The sequence below is a fragment of the Lagenorhynchus albirostris genome, chromosome 14 (assembly GCF_949774975.1).
Source record: "Lagenorhynchus albirostris chromosome 14, mLagAlb1.1, whole genome shotgun sequence".
NCBI classification, from domain to species: domain Eukaryota; kingdom Metazoa; phylum Chordata; class Mammalia; order Artiodactyla; family Delphinidae; genus Lagenorhynchus; species Lagenorhynchus albirostris.
In genome coordinates this window covers 81,197,340-81,222,379 of record NC_083108.1, presented here as the reverse complement: position 1 = coordinate 81,222,379, position 25,040 = coordinate 81,197,340, and the positions used below count along the sequence as shown (strand labels likewise).

The following is a 25,040-nucleotide window of genomic DNA, read 5'->3' as shown; positions in this document are numbered from 1 at the left end:
TACTGAACTTTTGAAACTGTAAAAAGACTCAGATCTGTTCTTATGTGCATGTGAGAGAGAATATGATAAAATGAGTATTTGAAATAGAAAAATAATGGCAAAGGAAGAAATAATAAATGCTGATGGGATAATTTTGGAAATAATTAATGTTTGCATGTTATGTCAAACAACAGCTGGGACAAAGAGACATTTAAAAAGATTCACAGCTTTGAACAGTTCACGGAAAATGTGAAGAACAGTCATTTTAATAGTTGTGAAGAAATGGAGAGCCTCACAGTGGAAAATATCAATATTTAAAATATTTTAAAGGGGACTTCCCTGGTGGCGCAGTGGTTGGGAGTCCGCCTGCCGATGCAGGGGACGCGGGTTCGTGCCCCGGTCCGGGAGGATCCCACATGCCGCGGAGCGGCTGGGCCCGTGAGCCGTGGCCGCTGAGCCTGCGCGTCCGTAGTCTGTGCTCCGCAGCGGGAGAGGCCACAACAGTGAGAGACCCGCATACCGCAAAAAAAAAAAAAAAAAAAAAATATATATATATATATATATATATATATTTTAAAGAATTTACATTTCATGTGTGTGGATGTGTGAATATTTGTCTTTAACATGTACATGTTATTGCTTTACCTGGATAATGATGTAAAGGACATTTGGGAACATAAACACAGCAATTGTTACAGTGGATTATGCATGAATTTTGTTTTTTTTAAGGACGTAGGGGTTTTATTTTTGTAGCAAATATTTATTTTGAAGCAGAAACCTCCCTCTGGAGTAATAAGGTATTTTTTTAATTGGACTAAATGTTGATGACTGCGCATCACCTAGGCGATTTCATTATTGGACTATATCAGGTATCGGATCACTCTGGCGACTGAAGTCACCCAGGTGAACTTTGCTAACCTTTGGAGAGAACTCTTTGAAGAGTTGGAGAGGAGGTTAAGAGAAGAGCTGCTTGGGGCTTCCCTGGTGGCGCAGTGGTTGAGAGTCCACCTGCCGATGCAGGGGACACGGGTTCGTGCCCCGGTCTGGGAAGATCCCACATGCCGCGGAGCGGCCGGGCCCGTGAGCCATGGCCGCTGAGCCTGCGCGTCTGGAGCCTGTGCTCCGCACCGGGAGAGGCCACAACAGTGAGAGAGGCCCGCGTACCGCAAAAAAAAAAAAAAAAAAAAAAAAAGAGAAGAGCTGCTTGGAGAAATGATGGAACACAGTATTGGCTGCAGCTGCAAAGGATTAAGCTGTGAAATTGTAATTATGTTCATCTCTTCCTTTTAACGTTCTCTTCCTCCAGGTTGGTGGCACGAAGGCTGGCGTCGTCCGGTTTCTTGGGGAGACAGACTTCGCCAAGGGGGAGTGGTGTGGTGTGGAGTTGGATGAGCCTCTTGGGAAGAATGATGGGGCTGTCGCTGGAACAAGGTTTGTTTGCAGTTGGAATCTCGTCTCCCTCTTGCATGTAAAGGTGCTCAAGCCGATCCCACCAACCGTGTATGATAAAATGGACGTGAGTGTTTTGAAGAGCTGCACTTTTATTTCCTAAGACTCATGTACAGGTTTTTCCCCCCAGTAGAATCAGAGTCTTTCGACTGTCTGTTTTAGTAATATGTGCAGTGCGTCTGAGTAGATTCTGAGCAAGTATTTGGTTTATTTATCTATTTATTTTATTTAAAAACTTTATTAACTTTATTTATTTTTGGCTGTGTTAGGTCTTCGTTGCTGTGCGTGGGCTGTCCTAGTGGATCCTTAGCCACTGCACCACCAGGGAAGCCCTATCTATTTATTTTTAAGGCTTTTTTTTTTTAGAGCAGTTTTAGGTTCACAGCAGAATTGAGAGAAAGGTACAGAGATATCCCTCCTCTACCCCCTGCCCCACACATGCACAGCCTCCCCCATTATCAACATCCTGCACCCAAGTGGTCCATTTATGACAGCTGGTGAACCTATATTGACACATCATTATCCCCCAAAGTCTGTAGTTTATATTACAGTTTATTCTTGGTATACATTCTATGGATTTAGACAAATGTGTAATGACATGTTTCTACAATTATAGTATCATCTATAGTGTTTTCATTTCATTTTTCAAAATAGAAAGGAAATACTATGTCATCCTTTTGGCTGCTCTCCCTTTGATAGCAGTCAACGTCTGAAAGAGTTTCTGGGCGTTGGAGGGTAGGGGGAGTGAGGAGAAGGAAGCTGCTTTTGTTAGGACGAGAACGCAAAATGTGTCTTTATATCTGGTGACAAGGATTCCATCCTGTGGCAAGAGGACTGACGGCAAGCACACCTATTCCACTGTGAGGATAACCCCACTCTCACCTCACAGGGATAGGGTGGGAGTTGAGTCATGCAGACGAATGCAAGAGGCGTTTCCCACATTTCAGATGCTTTGAAGGCCTTGGGCACAGTTGTGGTCTCTGATGCATTATTGTTAGTAGTATAAAGTGTTGTAGTTAACATTTTACTTATAAAATGTTTACAGACTGATTATAAGCATATAGGTCTTACGTACCAAATACAATAATAATGCCTCGAGGAGATTAAAAAAATCTCTTGGTGCTGCAACGATTATGAAGCCATATCATTGATATCCTTCATATTAAGTTGTTATAATTCGCTAGAGTCGTGAGATCTCCAAGTGTCAGTACTACTCCACCTTTACTTGAGTGAATCTGCCAGAATTAGGTGCTTGTTTGATTTCTCTTGCCCTTTGTTTGGCAAGGTTTTATTAAGTGGGATCACTCCTCTGCTGTGTGTTTATCAGATAGTAGAAATACCTTCCCTTTGCGTAAAATCTTAGTAACAGATGAGTGATTCCATCTCTGTGTATCATACTGTTATTTCCTAGTGTGTTTTCTAAAACATTATTGTGGGGCTTTCCTGGTGGTGCAGTGGTTAAGAATTCGCCTGCCAATGCAGGGGACACAGGTTCAAGCCCTGGTCTGGGAAGATCCCACATGCTGCGGAGCAACTAAGCCCGTGAGCCACAGCTAGTGAGCCTGCGCTCTAGAGCCCGTGAGCCACAACTACTGAGCCCACACGCCACAGCTACTGAGCCTGCACTCTAGAGCCTGTGAGCCACAACTACTGAGCCCGTGTGCCGCAACTACTGAAGCCCACGTGCCTAGAGCCCTTGCTGTGCAACAAGCGAAGACACCACAATGAGAAGCCCGCGCACTGCAATGAAAAGTAGTCCCTGGTCACCGCAACTAGAGAAAGCCTGCGTGCAGCAACGAAGACCCACTGCAGCCAAAAATAAATAAATAATTTTTAAAAATAATAAATTAAAAAAAAACTATTATTATGGTTATTTATCAGCTTGCACACCAGTGAGTGCCACGGGCTGGTGCACCACCCCAGCTGGTTGGTAAAATTCACAGCAAACCAGTCACGAGTTATGAGTCAGGAGAGCTTTTTGGTTATAGTTGTATTTCTTGTAATTAACTTGCTTCTTGTTACTATTCCTGTTGTTGTCCCCTAAAGGTATTTTCAGTGTCAACCCAAATATGGCCTGTTTGCTCCTGTCCACAAAGTGACCAAGATTGGCTTCCCTTCCACCACACCAGCCAAAGCCAAGGCCGCTGCCGTGAGGCGGGTGATGGCGACCACACCCGCCAGCCTGACGCGCAGCCCTTCTGCCTCTTCTCTCAGCTCCATGAGCTCTGTGGCCTCCTCTGTAAGCAGCAAGCCCAGTCGGACAGGATTGGTAAGCCTCCTGCTGCGTGTTTCTGCGTCCCAGGCACTGTAAATGCCCCCCAACCCCACCCCGTCAGTGTGCCTGCTTTGCTTTAGGAGATGTTAAGTCTTCTCTTGCCCTTGTACTAAATGTTCTCTGTAGCTTGTGAATGTCCTTACAAATTTTGCAACAAAACAAAAACCTCTAGCAAGAATACAAGTTTGAAATAAAGAATTTTTTAACAGCCCTTTTCAGGTTCCTTAGACTTTAAGATATAACAGTTCTTGGTGAATCTATAGTAACTACTACTTAGTCTAACATATGGGATGATTGAGTATTCTGAAATTATTTTGGCATCAGAAGGACAGGAGAATTGGAGGGATCCTTTTCCTCAAGGACCTGGGTCTCTTTCTCTTTGACATCAAACAATTTTAGGAACTACAGTCGTTTGAGAAAAGGCATGTTCTTAGAATTTTAGTGTTATGTTCATAGTCTAACCCACTGAAAGCAGTTGGTGTGTGGAGCGTTCCTGACTCAGGCCAGAGGATGCAGAGGGGAACTTAGGGAACTTGAAAGGAGGCTAGGAAAAGCCATGTTTTGTTTTGTCTCCATCTCCTCCTTCCCCCACTCCCTCTTACTTTCTCCCTCTCTTTCCCATTTAGATCAGCAAGAGAAAATCATCAGAATCAAAATAGGCAGCATCTCATTCTGTTTGTTAATGTCATGCTTTTTTTTTTTAGCGTCAAAGCAATGACTTTTTGGCTTTGCTCCCTCCCACCCCCCACCCTTTAGTTTATTCACTGGAAGTGAGGCAAATACTGTTTAAATTTGAAGTGGCAGTATGAGGTTGTACCCCAGACTGAATTCAGGATCTTGCTTTATGACAATGAACGACAGACAGGAGTTAGAACGTGAAGTGTCATGATCGGGCAGTAAGGCTGCTGGCCCTTGATCTCGTTTTGCCTTCTCTCCATTGACCTTGGGCAGGGAAGGCAACAGTGGAAGCGTCTTTCTTTAAAGTAGGGGTTATGCTTCTCAGGACTTTGTTCCTCTTATGTTCAAGTAAAATAAATACCTGTTTGGACTATGTCATTTTGCATATAAAAGTCTGCATCTTCAACAGAAAAATTACAAATGGACTTATGAGAAAAGCTTGTCAAGAACTTTTTGAATGTTTGAGTGAAATGGATGAAGAAAACCCTCTGTTTGGATGAAGGCTTGTTCAGAGTGGGTCAGCAAACTCTAAAGTGGAAATCGAGTTTACTAATCCAGGAACAATTCCGTGAAAGTACCTACCCTGGATTAGGAATTATTTCTTGTGTAATTTTTACTACGTTGTAATTAAGTGTCCGTTTCTTTGGAGATGCCCAAGCGCCCCCGCTGCTCCCCCAACCAGTCCTCTTACTTTTTAGAACAGTTCTGATTCCTCTTAGTTCACCTCATTTTCTTTTGAAGAAAACTAGCAAAAGAGAAATGAGTCTCCTTGCCTTGTAAAACAGCTTGTTTTTGTACCTCTTTATTTAGAGTGGCTATAGTTTCTAAACCAAAAATCACCATAAAAGAATATACCAAAAATACAGAGTAATTGAAAGCGTGACTTCTTAAAAAAAGTGGGGACATTCCTTAATGCACAGCGATCTTCTGAAAGAATTGAGTACAGAGGTGCCCAGCCTTTCTGGTTCCACAGAACCTTTAGTCTCAGTTATTTTTTCACAGTGCCCGTAGGCCTAAAGAAATAGCTAACAGTTCTGTTTATTAAGTAGTTAGGTCCAAACAACTTAATATTTATGTCCTAACAATTCAATAGCTCTTCAAAAAAAAAAAAAGGTTCACATTAATTGAAAGGAAAAAGAATATTTTTAATTCATTCTTGAATAACCACAGTGAACTAGTATTAGTTTGCATGCTCTTCTTGGGCACTGCATATCCTGTCAGACCTTGGACTCTTCCTGGACACTGCCACCCTCACTTCCTGTGCCACATTGGTTTTTGCACAGTACTTGCTTTTGGTCTGGCAGTAGCCAAAACCCGGCTTCGGAAAGACATGACGTTATGGAAAGGAATGTAGTACAATCCAAGGTTGAAACTGAATCCCCTCCAGCTCGTAGTTTGCATGGTATCCAACGGGTGTCGCTCTGTTTCCTTGTGTTTCCCTGTGAGTTTGCTGCAGTACCCTGGGGTGTACCTCTGCGCGGGGTTTGGGAACCTCAGATTTAGTGTATTCAGGAAGAAACGTTAGTACGAGAAAGTATAACCACATAGTAAAATTGGAAGATCAAGGTCAGATGGTTAAAAGAGAGACTAGGAATTCCCTGCCCCCCCATATACTTAAGTAATTCAAGAAATCTCACTAAATAGAAATAGCGAAGGACAGTTTGGGTGTACTTTACTCTCATAGCTGTCAAACTGCCTAACTCTGAACTGACGGCAGATCCTCACTGTCAGGCTGCGTCCTGGCCGGGGGCTCAGCTAGACGGAGGACGAGGAGAGCCTTCAAGCAGCAAGCGAGGCTTTGACTGCAGAGGGTGAAGTCGAGCGGCGTCGACCCGGAGCCAGTGATTGCCAAGTAAATGGCCGTGGACAGACGCTCGCCAAGGGATGTGGCCTCTTCTGGACTACCTCCCAGCCCCCGGAGCCCAGCTTGGAAGAGTGTTACTCAGCTTGCTCACATTACCTATGCACATTTAATGGAAGGTTACGTCCTCTGTGTTTTTACATGACGATTAGCCATCTTGAGGAGGTATCGGGTGTGTGAAGCAGCAAAGATGAACGGATGACAGCGCTGAAACGTTTTCTCCACGCCTCAGCCCACCACTCTTCCCCCCTCCCCTCTTGTTCCCCCCCCTTCCCTCTCCAGTCCCCATTTTTTCCCCTCCTTCCTTCCCCTGCTTCTCTTTCTCCACAGGTTTATCTCCCCGCCTATCCTCTCCCCTATGCCCTTTTTCCTCCTTTCTCTTACGTGTACTTGCACTCTCATTCACCCACTCACACATGCTTTGGAAGGCACGTACAGGTTTCCTTTTAATCTTGTGTCTTTATAAGTCTTTCTGGTGACTGGGATTCAGGTCCTCATGGCTGGATTCCTGGGTGAAATCACCTCTGCCTTTCATCTTGAAAGAAAGATGAAGAAAATCCTGACAGAGATCCAGCTACGTAATCAATTGAAAGAAGGTTTGTGACTCCAAGCGTGACCTCTTGGTCACGTAATGGTATTTAGAAGCTTGAGAAGTTGAAAAACAGGTCTAATCCCGAACTCTAAGGATCAAAAGATTGGCCAGACTGTCATAACAAGAAGATAACTATTCATGAAGCTCAGGCCGAAACGGAGTCTAGAGAAGCTTGGTACCTGGGTTCTGAGGAATTTTTTAGATTCCTACCCGGCCCCGTCAGCCGAGCTCAGGGCACCTTTGCTTTTGAGCCACTTCTTCTAAGCATCTTCCCGGTTGTTCCATGGCTTCTTTACATTGCTGGGTTCTTTGTGAAATTGGCAGACAGGAGGCACACGCTGTCTTGTTTCCTCGATGAAAAGCCTTTCCTAAGCCTCGGCAAGCCTGCGAGCTGGGGCGGTGCTTTTGCTTTGCTGAGGAGACACCTGCCTGCATGCATCGCTCCCTCCTTGCATCCCTGATAGCATCATCGCCCTTCACTTCTTTAACTTTCCTTTGCAGTTGACCGAAACCTCCTCCCGTTACGCCAGGAAGATCTCCGGCACCACTGCCCTCCAGGAGGCCCTGAAGGAGAAGCAGCAGCACATTGAGCAGCTGCTGGCTGAACGGGATCTAGAGAGGGCGGAGGTGGCCAAGGCCACGAGCCACGTGGGGGAGATAGAGCAGGAGCTAGCTCTGGCCCGGGACGGACACGACCAGGTGAAGTCTGACACTGACCTTGTTGCAGAGATGGTGACAGGTTCTAAGCTGATCTTGTTGCAGAGACTGTGATGGTTTCTAAATTGAGGGAGGAGGTTGAACAGTGTACTTGGTGCTTGGAGCCGGGGAGCTGGTCTCGAGCGCACTGGAAAGGAGCATAGATGTCTTTGCTGGGCTTGTTTGAAAGCTGTGCCCTGGGGTACCAGTTTGCATCATCATAAAGATGAAGTTCTGTTCTTCTCGAGTCTGTTGCACTCTTTTGGTCTTTACGTCCAGGTCTCTTGGCCTGTCTGTGTCAGGTGAGCGTGTGTACTAGGACCTTACCAGTGGCGACGGCTCCTGTTTTGTACATTATGCTTTGTACGAGTTTCAGCTCAAAAAAGATGAGCGTTGTTTTAACATTGCCCCCTTATTTCTTTAATGGTGTGGTTTTTCATCATTTAGCTCCCAGGAGTGCTGCCGAGAATAACCTATCATAAGAGATCATAGAAAGCATTTTAATGCGAAAAGGTTTTTTGAGTAATGCCGACCCACAGTGGTACCATTTAGCCGTAGCTCTTTGGAGGCATCCCTGGGCATGCATCTGGGTCAGAAGGAGGCCACTCACCGACACCCTTGCCTTCCCCAGCATGTCCTGGAATTGGAGGCCAAGATGGACCAGCTGCGAGCAATGGTGGAAGCTGCTGACAGGGAGAAGGTGGAGCTTCTCAACCAACTTGAAGAGGAGAGAAGGTGATCCTGAACTGTTCTCCTTTTAAACAGCCTTCGGGAGAACCCCCCCATCAACAGCCTTGTTGGTGTCAAACCCTTAGAACCAAAGGACTCTCTCTGTGTTCAGTGGAGATTGAACTCCTCGTGCTGTGTGAGGAGGGTTTGCTTTGATTTGACTTTTTTGAGAAGTTTGGAACCAGCTAAATGTGCCCTGGTTAATTTAACAACTATTTATTGAGCACCTACTGTGTGCCAAACATCCTCTAGAGGATGGCCTGAGTCAGTTAATTCAAACCCAGCTTCTACCTAGAGCCACTCCTGGAAAAAGGATTTTCTAGGCCCAGTTACCTGGTATTTATGAAACGCCTTCTGCATATCTAATGAAATCGTATTGTGTCTGGGGGGTGACAGAGGGGCCCTGACCTCAGGAAACTCATTACCTTTATAGGAAAACAAAACTCTCAATTAGAGAATTATCCAGGTCAGGATGAAATCAGGTGCTAAACTGCGTGAGACAGAGAAAGCAAGTTTGATTCTTATAAAAGGTCTTTTGAGACCATTAGTGAACAAGATCTCTGGGAAAAGTGTCTGCGTGGAAACGATTTGACTTGTCTCTGGGCTATGGGACGTTGCTTGTCCTCGGTTGCACTTAATGCCATCTCCTGTCATTTCTGATCGCAGCGATGTAATGCAGGGCTCTTTAGGATGGTCACGAGCACTACTGTGCTGGGGGATACAGGGGGATAGTAACAGTGCCTTACTAGGGAAATGGCTGTCCCACTGGAGAGAGAAGCACTATACACAGGAAGTTCTCCTTGCATCCTAAAAATGGCTACGAGTGAACGAGACATAGTGACAGGCCCTTCTGAAGGCCAAGGCATCTGTACCACTTGCTTCTGTTTTTTTTTTTTTTTTTTTTGCGGTACGCGGGCCTCTCACTGTTGTGGTCTCTCCCGTTGCGGAGCACAGGCTCCGGACACGCAGGCTCAGCGGCCATGGCTCACGGGCCCAGCCGCTCCGCGGCATGTGGGATCTTCCCGGACCGGGGCACGAACCCATGTCCCCTGCATCGGCAGGCGGACTCTCAACCGCTGCACCACCAGGGAAGCCCTTCTTCTGTTTTTAAACCGGCTGTTGCTCTGCTGACTTCTGGGCAGTAGAAATGTCCCCCAGCTCTCCAGTAAGCTTGAGGGCTTTAACCTATGATTGTATTTCTGACTTAACCAAGTAGAATTTTTTTATTCTTAATTTTGTTAGAAATGCTAGTGAATTTGAAAGATTTTTTTTTTTTTGCATGTAGATTTGTCCTCCTTTTCTTCCTTCTCTTACATCCAATTTTGTAAAGATTCACAATGTGGGTGTTACCCAGATTTTGTAGATCTTCCTACTATCATATTTCATTGACTTTGTGATGGCATTAATTGAAACCCACGTGCCATATCAGAGATTTTTAAATGTGAAAAAGAAATGTGCATTTTAGAAGCAGAGAAATAGGATCCTTGATTGCCTCTCTCCCAAACTATTCACAGCCTTATTCTCCCGCTCTTGGAACAGGCACTCGTGTTGTCCTGGGGATCTCTGCATGGGTAGCATCTCTGCTAACCTCACGCTAGAATGCCTGATGTGGGGTGGTATAAAGAGAGATTTGTTTTCTGTACCATTTTCCCCTATGTTCTGTTATTGGAAAGTAGAAATTATAGACTTCCATTCTCAAACCGGTTTCTGTGGTAATCAAACCTTTTCCTTTCAGGCTGATCTTGTCTTTTTTTGTTTTTTTTCTTTTTTCTGGGAGGAGGGGGTGGAGGAGGAGAAGAGATCTTGCCTTGATTAGATCCATTTCTGGCGGCTGTGACCTGGGGAACCAGTTGCTTTATCTCAACTCTACCTCATCCCTTCTGGAATCCATACCTGGATAAAACTTTAGAGTTTCCCTATAAACTAGAGGCTTAAAGATGCATTTCTTTATTTCCTATGTCTCTAAGGCATTTCTTTCCATCATCATCTGCTACATTCATCAGGACATTGATTATATATATATAATTTTGGGATAAGGCAGAGGTGTTTCTTAGTTACTTTCTTACGTGTTTTGTTTTGATTTTATTCCACAGGAAGGTTGAGGACCTTCAGTTCCGGGTTGAAGAAGAATCAATTACTAAGGGCGATCTTGAGGTAAAACCCCACCAGCTCTCTAAAGCCTTTATGGGTACAGTATTCAGAAATGCGGATAAAATCGTTGTGGTCAGAACAGGCAGCAGAGGGGGGCGGCAGGAACCCCGGCCTCTGGCCTCTGGGCTGTGGCTGCCCTCGAGCCTGTCACTGTGCCGTCCCAACTCCAGTGGCCGAGTAAAATTTTTACTACCCTTTTCTCATGCTTCAGAATTCAAAACCTTGAATTGGAGTTAATCAAGTCATAAATCTGGCAGTGTGTCCTATGTGAGACTCTACACCTTCCTCCGACGATCAGAAATGGCATTTTAAAGAACATTTTTTATTTCATCATGATAGTTCAGAACAATCTCAGCTTTGCTTTTCAGTTGAGCGGGATAAATCCTTTATAACCCTATAGACAATAAATGTATGTTCTAGTAATCGATTTTTTTTTTTTTTTTTTTTCTGTACGCGGGCCTCTCACTGTTGTGGCCTCTCCCGTTGCGGAGCACAGGCTCCGGACGCGCAGGCTCAGCCGCCATGGCTCACGAGCGCAGCCGCTCCGCGGCATGTGGGATCTTCCCGGACCAGGGCACGAACCCGTGTCCCCTGCATCGGCAGGCGGACTCTCAACCACTGCGCCACCAGGGAAGCCCTGATTTTTTTTTTCTAGTCATTACCAGAAAAAGAACAATTTTATTTCAACTTCTTTATTCCATGGCGTATTTTAAATTCACAGAGATTTTCCTTTAGCATCAAGTTTCTCTCTCTTAACAGTCATTCGTATTAGTTTTTTAATAAGACACCAGAATTAAATGGTTCTGATGCTTTTCAAACCACTACTAGATGTATGACAAATATAAAGTTAAAATTTTTCAAATTTGCAGATTTTTGGTACTTTAAGCTGTAATATTTTAGTAGAAGTTTCACTTGTCTGTGCAGTTCTCAGAATACACATTTTTGCTACTGTTGCAATTTTAGTCTATTGATTGCCCACACCATGCTTCAATTTCAAGAGCCCTTCCAAATAAGACTGATTTCTTTGGGAATAAATGTATCTTTACAGTCAATGAAGAATAAGGGAAACATATTCTGAGTTCTAGCTTTATAAGGCCCAGAATTTATTGGATTATTAGTAATTTGATGGGTATCTTCCTCCCTCATTTCATGTAGAGTCGCAGTCCTTTAGCTGACTTTTGTGTTGTTCTCATCCATTTAAAAACACCCCAAAATCTCATTAGAAGTTTCATATCATCATCTAATTCATGTCAAATACAGCCTATGATGTTTTGAGGAGGGGCAGTTAAAATATTTACATCAGCACTAGGCTAGGATAGTCTGTCTGGTAAACTTGTAATTTATCAGTTATTTTGAAACCCTAACACATATTGAAACTTTAGTTGAATCTCTCTTTTGTTGTTAATTATTTTATTTTTTTACTGATAGCAAAAGAGCCAGATTTCTGAAGATCCTGAGAATGTAAGAGGGCACTTAACTGTGTGGATATTTCCCTTGTTAACACAGATTGATTACAGATTAAAATGCTTATTGATATACTCAAATACTAACTGCATAATCTGATCTTGAGACATTGTCCTTAATATTTCTGTGCATGTGGGCTTTCAAAGCAGTTACATTTGAATCCTGAAGAAATTGTATGTAATGACTAAGTTCTGTAAACCCATTTGTTTAACACACAGGCACACGTTTCTTTAAAGAATTTCGGCAAAAAGAAAGAAAAGAATTTTGTATGGGGCCCGGCCTTCTTCCCTGAATTCATAATGCCTTCTAGTTTTAATAGAATTATTACAAAATAGATGATACCTGACTGAAACATAAAACATATTAGATGAAGTTGTTACAGAAATTTTGGGGGAAAGTTTCCCCAAGTTTAATTTATTCCCATAAAAATAAAGGAATGGAGTCCCAGACTGATTGCCTTTTGTGTGAGCTCCCACTGCTGGCCAATGGCTGCCAGTGCAGCTGACGAGAAATTCAAACTTCAGTTTGTTGGGGCCGTGTTTTCCCTAGTTTGAGGCTAGAGGCAGGCATTCTTCAGTGAAGACGTTGTGTGTTTTAAATTTATTATTCTCGAAGAGAGATTTTTCCAGTAGCAGTGCCACTAGGCACGGAGGTGTATTTTTTTTCCTTCCCCCCTCTGTTTAGGATCAAACACCCAATTCAGATCGTACCAGAGTGGCCCCCAAAGCACGGCTTCTCGGCGTATCCTGCCAGCTGAGATGCCAGTTGAAAAAAACCTAAAAACTTCTTCCTTTGAGGTACCACCACAAGAAAACAAGATTAAAACAATTTTTCTTCCCACCACCTCCCGGCAGCTGAACTAGACAACTCGAGACTGAACTTTTTAAAAAGCCTCCGTTCTGAAGGTCTCCTTTTTGTGAAAGCTCCTTCAGTGATCTGGGTCTCTTCTCTGCTTCCAAAACAGGCTCCTGCTACCTCCGGAGCCAGTCTGCATGGGACTCCCTCCCGCCTCTCCTGTGCGCTTCTCGCGGAGCCTTGGCTTTCTCTCTCAATCCCCTGCCCCAGGGCTCTCCTCTTGGGATACTCTGTCCTATTCTAAGAAAGGAATAATTTTAATGGGAGGGTTGTCCTGTTCAGCATAACGTTTTTACCACATACCGTGGAAGGGAAGCGGATCACTAGCTTCCTTGCTGGTAGTTGACCAAGTACAGCTGTGGAGCCCAGATCATTCGTGTGCACTCTCACCAGTCAGGAGGCACCTGGAGGATCTCGGAATGGGGAGAAGATCACATTCAGTGGGTATTTGCTTTTTATCTGGAAGTAGTGACCTTTCACCCAGAGGACACTGAACTCAGTGTCAAGGGAAGAAAGGTTCTGTTGCCTTTGGTTTCTTCCTGTTAATTTTGGATTTCTGTTCTTGAGGCTGTGACCCCAACTGTGCAGATCTGGATTAGATTCTTTTCTTGTAAAAGCAGGTAACTTGAACAACCTCTGTCTAAGGTACATATGGACGAAGGGGACTACCCAGACAATTAGGTTTTGAATTTTATTTCATTATTTTTCTTGAATGTAAAGAGCTGAAGCAGGTGAAGAATTTTTACAAAAAAAAATTTTATTTACTTTTTAAATATTCTATGATGGTTTTTTATACCTGGTTCACAAGCAAACTGACCTCTCGAATGCACTGAAATCCCCAGAGTACCACTGGAGTGAGCAAAGATATTTATAATGTAAAACATTCCACCTTAAGCTTTGCACTCCTTTCTGTCACTTTAGAGTTTGTTGTCATTTCCTTGTTGCCCTTAATTGTCCAGACTGATAGATCCTACGGGTTGGAACCACAAAATAACTAGAAGCTGCTGGGAGCAGCTCTGTCAACAGGTTTTATCAGTTGATTATGTTGATAACCTCTTGGATGGGAGAGGTGAGCGGGGGGAAAGAGGTCCGTTCAGACTGATCTAGGTTATTTCAAATTGATTAAGATTCTGATGCACTTAAGCCCGTTAGAAAGAGGTCGCCCTCTGGCTCCTCCATCAGCTTCCATGTAAGTAAGTGATGATGGGCAGTCTGAGGTTTTGAAACATGTGAAGACCTTACTGGCTCCTTTTGCATGGAGTTGAAACTCATGCCTTTCTGTTGAGTCACCGTTTCTTACCTCTGAACTGAGAAGAATGAGTTGTCTTAGGATCAAGATTATGAGCCCCTTACCAGTTGCAGTTCAACTTTGCTCCTGCTTTGAACCTCAGGGATGGAGGCCCTCAAGCATAATTATTACTGAATTTTCTCTTTTAAATCTGATCCCCCGCCCCCCCCCCCCCCGCTTTGTTTTCTGGCAACAGTCTTTGGAAAGTCCACCCTTGGAAGGAAATGAGAGCTTTAGTGACTCCTCACCTGCCATATACGGGAATGTTGCTGAGAATCTCAGACCCTTCTCACTCATCTCAGCAAAAAGGCCACTGGTGTGATTTCCTTAGCTCTAGGTCCTAGATTTCCTTCGTTAGGTTTAATACTTGACCCTCGCTCACGTCAAATTGTACGCCAAAGTGCAAAGATCTGCTCTAGGGACTAACTGAACACTTAGAGACTTACGACATTATCTTTTCCATATTTGGGTGATAATGATCATTTTGAGGGTCAATTCACTTTTTAAGTCACCGAGTCAGTTACATACACATTAATGTCAAGTAGCTGTTGTGGGGAGGAGGGAAAATGATAGATTAGGGGAATATTAACTATTCTAATTTGTGCTGATAAACTTCACTTATCAATATAACATATTTGGCTGCATGCATCTGACACCTTTCACCTTGCCTCATGTGTTTTCCATTTTTTCTTTCTCAGTAGACTAGCCCATGTCCCCTGCCCACCTCATCCTCTTGTCCATAGTGTTCATCCTCACCCCCAGCCTCTTCATCTCGGTCCACCCTCATCCCTCCTCCATCACCCTTTCTGTTCATCCTCTGGCGGAAGGTACTGCCGGCTCAGCCTGCATGCCGCGCCCTCTCCTCCTGTGCTGGCATGTCACGGTGGCACTGTTGTGTTTCTTCCTCTTCCTTTTTACTGACAGACGCAGACCAAACTGGAGCATGCCCGCATTAAGGAGCTTGAACAGAGCCTGCTCTTTGAAAAGACCAAAGCTGACAAACTCCAGAGGGAGTTAGAAGACACTAGGGTAATGGTTTTCACTATTTAATGAAGCAGACCCATGTTTGCGAACGGTGGACACCGCGGGTGACGGGCCCTGCAGTTGGCCTAAGCCTTGACCCAGTGGTTCGACTTGAGTTTGGCCTTGGCACCGCCCAGGTGCTCGTGAGTGTAGGCTGATGGGTGGGCACAGGTGTTTTATGTGGAACCTTTGGTCCAAGGTGAAGATTCATTCCTTTGGTTGACTCAACCAAGATCAAGATCCAAAACTCAGCGACTGTGTAGACTGCGTGGACGTCCACAGATGCATTTGAGGTTCTTTGTATTAATACCGGGAAATACCTTTCTCCAGTTTGCACCAGCAGTCAGTGGTCCTCTTGTTCTCATATTCCTAGTGGGTTTTCTAAATAATTTTTTGTTGTTTCACTTTAGCTCTCTTTTCCTGCCTTCTTCCCTGGCCTCTTAGGCAAAGGGAATTGAAACGTTGGCTCTTTTTTAATGAGAGTTAGGGACTTTCACCCCAGCTATCTTTTTTTCTTCGCACCTGATCTCTTTGAATTTCTGTTACCCAGTAGGTTAGAATCTCAGTGGTCAGGAGGAAAAAGTGTGTTGGGAACAGAATGGCTTCTTACAACCCCCAGCTCACTGCGTTTGGCTCTCGGAGCCAGTGCCTTAGTCATGTTCTCACTTACTTATGTATTTAAGCACCCATATAGTGCTTACTTTATGCCAGGCACTATTCCAAGCACTTTACAAGTATTAACTTATTCAGTCTTACCACAACCCCAGGGGAGAGGTAGTAGTATTGTCCCCATTTTACAGGTGAGGAAACCGAGGCATGGAGAGGTTAAATAATATGTCCAAGGTCACACAGCTGATAGAGATAGGGGGGCCAGGATTTCTATTTGGGCCATTTGACCCCAGAGTCTGTGCTCTTAACCACTACAGGATGGAGTCTGTCTATTATGGAAGTAGTTTTGTGGTAAAAGATTTAAGAGCTAATCTGAGTCACATATAAGAAAACATGTATGTATTATATACCTCTTAAATCACGAATTTGACTGTTAACAGCTAAATCAGACAGATCCTTAATTTTAAAATTTCAGAAATGATTCTGTCTCTGATCAAATTTGGTATCCTGATTTTTTTCCTTTTGAATTATTAGTATTTGTAGATATTTCTCTTCTTGAGAAATCATTGATCTAAAAAATCTAGAAAATCGAGTAATATTTCTTCCTCTAAGTCATGAGTTCTTATTTTTTAAGAGAAAGAAAATGTTCTCAGTCGGCCTCAAAACTAAAGATATCGTCTGTGTGTTTGGTAAGAAAAAAAAAATCCTGGTAGTTTGGTGCCGTTTCTTTGTTACCCGAGAGCCAAAGACTTGATCTGGGAAATACAAGGGACTCATAGTAAGACTGAGCTCCCGTGGTGTGGCTGGCTATTGAAGTAAGGATGTATTTTTTTACTTCTGAACAAATCTCCGTTACAGCTTTGTCAGCAAACAGTGTTGATTTGTTTTTGTTTTTGTTTTGTTTTCTGTGGAAAAGAAGGCATCCATTGACAGCATGGTTTATTTAAGTATTTCAGATTCAAGCAAGCTGTCATCTTCCTGTAACAAGCCTTGTCTCCTGTTGATCCTCGTTCTTGGTTTGCCAAGTGTGAAACTAACCACTGACCCATCTAAGTTTCCCATCACCTACATTCCTTTTTGGGAAGTGCTTCAGAATTCCTCTAAGCCAGTAAGCCCAGTTTATAAACAGTGTGCTTGGCGCTGTAGAAACATTAGCAAGAATAAGAAATGATACCTGACTTTTATGGTGGGAAAGGCAGACACATAGATAGTTTTGCCTGAGGGCAGATTTTGGGAAATAAAATTAAAAAATGGAACTGCTGTGAAAATGCTGCATAACCACACTATTATTTTCCCTTATTTTTTACTTGGTATTTCCTCAGTTTGATGGTTTTGTTGTGACTGATTAAGAATTAGTGCCCTGTTGGATTAAATTTATTTACGTTATGGACCTTGTAGCAATGGGGTTTAATAATGCACCTTATCTGTGGACTCCCCACCTCCCCACCTCCCCCCCAGAAAAAAAGTATGTAAATGAATTAACATCTTGGAAGCACCTATAGCCCTGAAACAACAATTATAGCCAGCTCTGAAATACTTAATGATTTGATCATGCAGTTTGGGAGCCCCAAGTGCTTTATTTTCTTGTTCTTCGTGGACACTTCAGTCCTTATCCATCTCACAGCCTGTAGGTGGACAGAGGGGCTGAAGGAAAAACATACCCATTACCTTCTGTCCCGATAAAGGCAGTGAGGGAGGAGAGCCTTCACTCCGGAGGACTTTTGATCCATGAAATTTGGGATTCACTGATGTCTTTAAATCATTCAAGTTCCCTTCTATTTCCCAGGTTAGTCCAATAATTAGTTTTTATGCCCAAAGCTACCATTTCCCACATATTTTGTGTACTAAACTTACTGCGTAACAGCAGAGGGAAATAACTTCCTAAGAACAAAAGGACGCAGGTTAGGAAAGTGTTTTTCCTCGTCCTGGGGGTATGAGTTTAAATAGCAGCGTATTCCCGGGTTCTGTCCCAGAGCTCAGGTAGAATCAGCACACGTGGGAGGAACTGGGCCTGCACTGTAGACACACGTCCCAGGCAACTCACACGCACACTAAGGTCGGAGAACCACTGGGTTAGGGGAGCGAGACATGTACGTCAAGATGGTGAAGGAATTACAAAATCTAAAAGCGGGGAGGGACTCTGTATAAGATTCTTAGGTATCATTGCAGGTAAGTAATCATTCTTTCTTTGTCCTTTTTTAAAAAAGGTTAGTAAATTAGTCCTTTATCCACTTGAGGCTTTTATTCTACAGTTGTCGTGGTATTCACTGAAACATTTCATAGATATTTTTACACCTTTAACACCAGTGCTATCCAACAGAATTATGACATGAGCCACATATATATAATTAAAAATTTTCTGGTACCCACAGTAACATACTTTTTTAATACGTAAAAAGGAGCAGGTGAAATTAATTTAGTCATATATTTTATTTATTTAAACCAATATATCCAAACTATTATCACTTCATCATGTAATCAGTATAAGAAATTATTGGGAATTCCCTGGCGGTCCAGTGGTTAGGACTCTGCACTCTCACTGCTAAGGGCCCAGGTTTGACCCCTGGTCAGGAAACTAAAATCCCATAAGGCACGTGGTGTGGCCAAAAAAAAAAAAGAGAAAGAAATTATTAACAAGATGTGTTCTGTTTTTCCCGAGTCTTCATTATTTGATGTATATTTGATACTTGGAGCCACGTTTCAAGTGCCGAGTAGCCATGTGTGGTTAATGGCTGCTGTACGGGACAGCACGCTTCCGTAAAGTCACTTCCATCAGATAGACAAACGTTCATACACCTTGGTTGAAGTAGGGAACATAAGGATTCTTCTTCCAAAAGGCAGATGTAGGGGAACCTTGAAAGGTACTGTTTCTATTAACTTACTACAGTTAGTGGGTACTTTCCTGATTAAGGTTCTTTAAAGGGAAAAGAAATATTTTGGGGGTGAGTCAAACTCAATATCAATTTTATTTTCCTTTAGCATCTCAAAATGGTGAAAAGTTTGCCAAGGACTCTAAATTTGATTTGGGGCTCCCGGAACTGGGCTTAAGCCATTATCACAACTAGATTCACACATAGAAATTCTTGGTGGCTTGACTGCTCCCTGAGCTGGGGTAGTTACTGAAGATCTTCAAGGTTAAAGAAAATCATCAGTGATTTGTTATTTAAATGATCTCTCTCTCTCTGCTGATACTAGGTGGCCACAGTGTCAGAAAAGTCCCGCATAATGGAACTAGAAAAAGACCTAGCGTTCAGAATACAGGAAGTAGCTGAGCTGCGAAGGAGGCTGGAGTCCAGTAAGCCTGCTGGGGATGTTGACATGTCACTCTCCCTTTTACAAGAGATAAGCGCTTTGCAAGAAAAGTTAGAAGCCACCCATACTGACCATCAGAAAGAAATCACTTCTCTGAAGGAGCATTTTGGAGCCCGGGAAGAAACGCATCAGAAGGAGATAAAGGCTCTTCAGGCCACCACAGAGAAGCTTTCCAAAGAGAACGAGTCATTGAAAAGCAAGCTTGATCACGCCAACAAGGAGAATTCGGACGTGATAGCTCTGTGGAAATCCAAGCTGGAGACCGCCATCGCATCCCACCAGCAGGCGATGGAGGGGCTGAAGGTGTCCTTCAGCAAGGGGGTCGGCGCGGAGACGGCAGAATTTGCCGAGCTAAAAACGCAAATAGAGAAAATGAGACTAGATTACCAGCGCGAAATAGAAAATTTGCAGAATAAACAAGACTTGGAAAGGTCTGCTCACACTAAAGAGCTCGAAGCCCTAAGGGCTAAACTGATGAAAGTCATTAAAGAGAAAGAGAACAGTCTGGAAGCCGTCAAGTCGAAGCTGGACAAAGCGGAAGACCAGCATCTGGTAGAAATGGAGGACACCTTAAACAAATTGCAGGACGCTGAGCTAAAGGTAAAGGAGCTAGAGGTACTACAAGCCAAATGCAATGAACAAACCAAGGTTATTGATAATTTTACATCACAGCTCAAGGCTGCCGAAGAAAAGCTCTTGGATCTTGATGCTCTTCAGAAAGCCAGTTCCGAAGGTAAATCGGAAATCGGGAACCTTAGACAGCAGCTTGAGGCAGCTGAGAAACAGATTAAAAATTTAGAGCTCGAAAAGAATGCTGAAAGTGGCAAGGTTTGTATCAACATCCTCCATCTTTTTCTTTTCCATTTCTTGTTCTTATTTTGCATTGTATCTTATTTTTCAGTTGAGGTAGTTCACCCTCCAGATTCTTGACTTAGTTAAAACTGGTGCTGACGAATTTCCCAGTTGAGTGTAGTATCTTCTGAGTATTTTGAGTATGGTTTCATCTGAGGAGATTAGAGAAAATAATGGCTCAACTATGTGGCTTGATCCTGGTTTCCTAGTATCTGATTACTTTAACTCTGGGCTTGCTGTGATCTCCTGTTTAAGCTTGGTTCCAGTCTATAAACTTTTTAAAATAGAGAACTCCCCAAAAATGATGGCATTGAGGTGAATGAATTGAAAGAATAAGATAGAAACTTGTAAGATCCTCTCCTCCTTTCCCACCTACATGACTGCCTTGTCCGTAAGGTTACATGTAAAACAGAATGTGAACTCCGAGAGCACTTGACTCGTGCGAATTAACATGCTATGATAAATGACGTTCACAGCAAAATGAAGGTGAAGAGCCTGGAGCCCTTTGCGTTGCTACTTATGTCTCATTGGAGTTTTTTCTGTGTTGCAATGAGAACGTGATCTAGTCCCTGTTTTTTTGAGGAAAGACTGGACAAGTGTGCTTTTGATCAAGGCATAGGAAATGATGTGAGACATTGGCTGGCTACCTTTCTTACTAACTAGCCTTGCTAAATGTCATCTTCATGTTTAAGGATTGTTCAAGGAAGGAGCCCTTTTTCCCAGTCCTCCTGACACTAATGGAGGTGCTGGTATTGATGCTGAATGTTCTGAGCTTTTGGCGGGAGAAGCTGCTTTATTGGCAAAGAAGGAAGGGTTGTGATGGTTAAATGGGGAGAGGTGAAGACAGACAAACGGCAAAAATTGCTAAGTAACATTAGTTGAAGATGACAGTCATAGGAGATTTTTCTCAGATCTCCTCACTTGGTTCTGAAAAACCAATCAAAACACAAAAATTAAATTAATATGGGATATGCAGCTAATGTGTTGGTCTACTTTTTTTACATTAAGATTTAATGAAAGCCAATTTCTGACGACTGTTGTGTAGTACATTTTTAAAATTTTATTTTTTATTTTAAATGTTGAAATACTTTAAGCGTGTACAAAAATACAGAAAATGAAACACAGTCCACATGAATCCACCATTCCTGTCTTAAGGTTTTCCAAAGTCCAGAAGATGAAATTGCTCAACTGTCTCATTTAGAAAGTAAGCATCTGTACTTTCTGCTTTAGAGCATGCTGACAGTCCAAATTCAGGTATAGAAAAATACTCTTTTGATTATTTAAAATTAGCCATTGGACAATCTTATCTAGAACTGATTGTATGAAAAGTCATTGGCTTCTTAGAATTAAAGACAAAAAACCAAAAAAACACCAAAACGACTTTTTACCCATGCCTTTATTCCTTTCAGTTTTGTTTGGTTATGTTTGTATCTCATACATTTTTTTATATTTGTTTTATGTTTTCTTTCTCATTCTTTTTTGTTTCCTTTTGTTCACTGGTTTCTGTACCATGTAACTCTGTATGGTAGGCTAGTAACATCACCAAAGAGCTGCAGGGAAAAGAGCTAATGCTTAATAAACTTCAGGAAAACCTGAGTGAAGTCAGTCAAGTCAAAGAGGCTTTGGAAAAAGAACTTCAGATTTTGGTAAGTACCTGTTGGGAATCTGAATCTCAGGGTCTCTGGCCATTCAAAAATTGTTCCTGTTTAAAAAACAAAAACTTCTATAAAGAAAGACGTATTGCACCTATTTCCTTTCTCTTGCAAAGTATTGATTGGTTGATGAATAACTTGAGAGGAACTGGATCAAACCCAAACTAGCAATAAAGGTAAGTATTACTTTTTTTTTTTTTTTAATCTGTCCTTTGCCTTTGGTAATGCATTGCTTTGGCACGTTATTGACTATTTAGTTTCACCAAACACAGGAACCTTCCAAGTTATATACCCAGCACATTAGGTTTCATATATAGTGAGGTCTTGCCCTATGCCTTGTCCTACCTGCCCTGTGACAGCAAGCCAGCAAGCTCTCCTGGACCATCAGCACCCTCTGTTAGCAAGGCAGGGTGCTGTCTAATTAACAAGTTCACAGAATTCCCTCTTACATCTCAGTTTATTCCTCCTCAGGAAATTACTTTTCCTTTCATATATATCCTCTTTGCTTAATCCCAGGTTGTAGGACATTTTTTGTCTTTTTCTCAACTGTTCTCCCTTCTGCCTTGCCTCCTACATCAAAAACACAAGCTTAGTCAAGGCTGATGACCACGGGCAGGTGCCGGTGATGCCCACATGTCATGGGAAAGGAGAGGCATAGGCTCATGGAGAAAACTTGATAAGAGAAACATTAGCTATGAAGGGTCAGTTGTCTTGGGCCTTACATGCACCTTCCTGTTCTCCACGTTTTACACTTCTCTGCTAATACCAGTGGTGAATAAAACTGTTTGATTTTTGGACTTCCCTGCTGGTCCAGTAGTTGAGACTCCGTGCTTCTAATTTGGGGACATGGGTTTGATCCCTGGTTGTGGAGCTAGGATCCCACATGACACACAGCCAAAAAAAAAAAAAAAGTGTTTGATTTTTTTTTTCTTATTTAAATGCCAATATTACATATTTCTATTTTTTAAAATGTTAACTATATAGCCGCACTCTTCATTATGGTAGCTACTGTCTATATATATGGCTCTATAAATTTAAATTAATTAAAATTAAATAAAATACAAAATTCAGTTCCTCAGTTGCACTAGCCGCGTTTTAAATGCTTATAGGCCCCACGTGGCCGGTGGCTGCCAATTGAACAGCACAGTTTCATCGTAGAGAGTTTTATCAGACAGTTATGATACAGCATATTTCAGCTACATATTGAGAAAAGTTGACCTGGAAATTACCATTTTTCACTATGGTGTCCTTTAAGAAAATGTGTTTTGAGTTTCATGTCGTTTCTCTACCCTCCTCCCCAAACTTTCAGGATGCCTTACTTTTTTTTTCTAAGTTAGAGCATTCCTCTACGTCCTCTGAAAACATGCTGCCTGAGGTCTGGCTTTGGGAGTAACACAGGTGGACAGCTTGTGGGCTTTGATGGACTTGTGGCTTGTGAGCCCATTTTTAAACTAAAATATTAATTAATTAGAAAGACTCATTTAAAAATTTACTTGGTGTATCTACCTCAAAGTTCGTCGCAGGAAAATCAGGAGAGTGGTTTTATCGTGCCCTCCTGTCATGTTTAGAAAAGATAGTGAGTGAGCGATGGACTTTTTGGTTTAAGGTAGTTGACACAGATCCGGTTTTAAGATACTAGGTTCTGACTATTCTTAGATGTAAAACATTTCAGAACTCAGACCCACAGACATAGAAAACAAACTATGGTTACCAAAGGGGGAAGGCTGGGGGGAGGGATAAATTAGGAGTTTGGGATTAACGTGTACACAGTGCTATGTACAAAATAGATAACCAACAGGGGCCTACTGTGTAGCACAGGGAACTATACTCAATATTTTGTAATAACTTATTAGGGAAAAGAAGCTGAAAAAATATATATGTATAACTGAATTACTTTGCTGTACACCTGAAACTAACCCAACGTTGTAAACCAATTATACTTCAATGAGAAAAAGAAATATTAAAAAACAAATTTCGGAACTCTGTTCACTGTCTCAGGCAGATTTCTGAAGAGAGGTTCTGCTACTTGAGGGCAGCAACATGAAAAAAAAGCATACATGTGGCACCACATGTGTATCCACACATGCATATACTGACATAAGTGTGCACATCCACACGTGTACAGACATACGTGCACACCCACGCATGCAGCACACATGCAAACCTCACTCGTGTGTACACGTGCACAGTATGCATATGGTTGTAATTGATGCCTACATGTTTTAAGCGTAAGTTAGCTTTAATGAAACAAAGCTAGCAACAAAAAATAGATAATGTTGTAGTCATAGAAACTTTTTATTTTTGTAATCTGAAATCTTTCTATTCTGAATGTCCACTTCTTTTTCTTTAGAAAGAAAATTTTGCTGATGCTTCAGAGCAGGCAGTCTCTGTTCAGAGAAGTATGCAAGGTATGTCTTAGCAGAACATGAGCAGCTCACTTGTTCTCAAGCTGGAGCTGGCCTTGGGTGCATAACAATAGATGCTGCCTGTAGCCTGATTTCACCACCCTGGAAGTTCCTGCAGCGCACAGTAATACTGGGTTCCCTTGGCTTCCTGAGGCCTCAAGCTCCCATTCTTTCTTCTTTTTGACTTAAAGCTTGTTCCGTATTAAAATGTAGGTGTACTTGGGAAAAGTATTGTCTTACTGAAGCTTCAGTCATTGATAGCTCTATTGAGTTTTAAGTGGAAGGAGGATGCCTGGAAAAGGGATGCCCGGTGCCTGCCAAATTTACAGATTTGGGGAGACAAGAAAGAGTTGCTTGCTTGTTTCTTTAGGTTCGTTATTCAGTGGTTTGATTTGTAATGGGACTCTTGAGTATTCCCGTGATCCCACATCGCAAGCTTTTGATTCGATTTGGTTTTGAGACAGTCAGGCTTTAGATGGCTTATTAACTATGAAATGTATTAAACTTTTAACTTCATCCCAAATAGAAACTGTAAATAAATTACACCAAAAAGAGGAACAGTTTAATGTGCTGTCTTCTGAATTGGAGAAGTTGAGAGAAAATTTAACAGGTAAGAAGACGTCTCTACACGTTAAATGTAGTAGGCTTCCTAAGATTTGAGATAATTTTAGTGTGTTGTCACAGCATATCTACTATTCAGGCATAAATTCTTCACTCGTGTTATATTGTGATAAAATACTTGTTTGAGGTCTGTAAACCTTAGCGAATTCTCTCTGCCTCGTTTTCAAACGAGTCAGAATCCACCCCATCTCACTACTCCCCCTGCTATCCTTGATCCGAGTCAACCAGCATCTTTAATCGAAGCTGTAGTAACAGCTGGTCACCTGGGCTGCCTGCTTCTGCTCTTGACCCCTGCAGTCTGTTCTCAGCCCAGCAGCCAGGGGGATCCCTTCAACATCAAGTCAGATCAGGTCGCTTCTCTGCTCAGAACGGCCCAGTGGCTCGCGTCTCGCTCACATTAAAAGCTGTGGCCCTTACTGTCATCAGGTCCTCTTATCTCTGCTCTCGTCCTGTACTATTCTTCCCCTTGTTCCTTCCACTGCGACCATATTGGCCTCCTTGGTGATACTTGATTGTCAAGCATGTTCCTGCCCTGGGGCCTTTGCACTT

At 42.6% G+C, this 25,040-nt stretch overlaps 1 protein-coding gene across 1 annotated transcript in view; it reads left to right on the top strand.

Annotated features, from left to right (window-relative positions):
• The window catches only part of CLIP1 (CAP-Gly domain containing linker protein 1), a 121,718-nt gene that overhangs the window by 51,458 nt on the left and 45,220 nt on the right, over window positions 1-25,040 (top strand). The window contains 9 exon segments of the mRNA XM_060170421.1: window positions 1,286-1,410; window positions 3,475-3,697; window positions 7,336-7,533; window positions 8,162-8,265; window positions 10,353-10,413; window positions 18,845-19,789; window positions 21,343-21,459; window positions 23,816-23,873; window positions 24,397-24,480. Of these exon segments, the coding sequence (XP_060026404.1) occupies window positions 1,286-1,410; window positions 3,475-3,697; window positions 7,336-7,533; window positions 8,162-8,265; window positions 10,353-10,413; window positions 18,845-19,789; window positions 21,343-21,459; window positions 23,816-23,873; window positions 24,397-24,480 (1,915 nt within the window).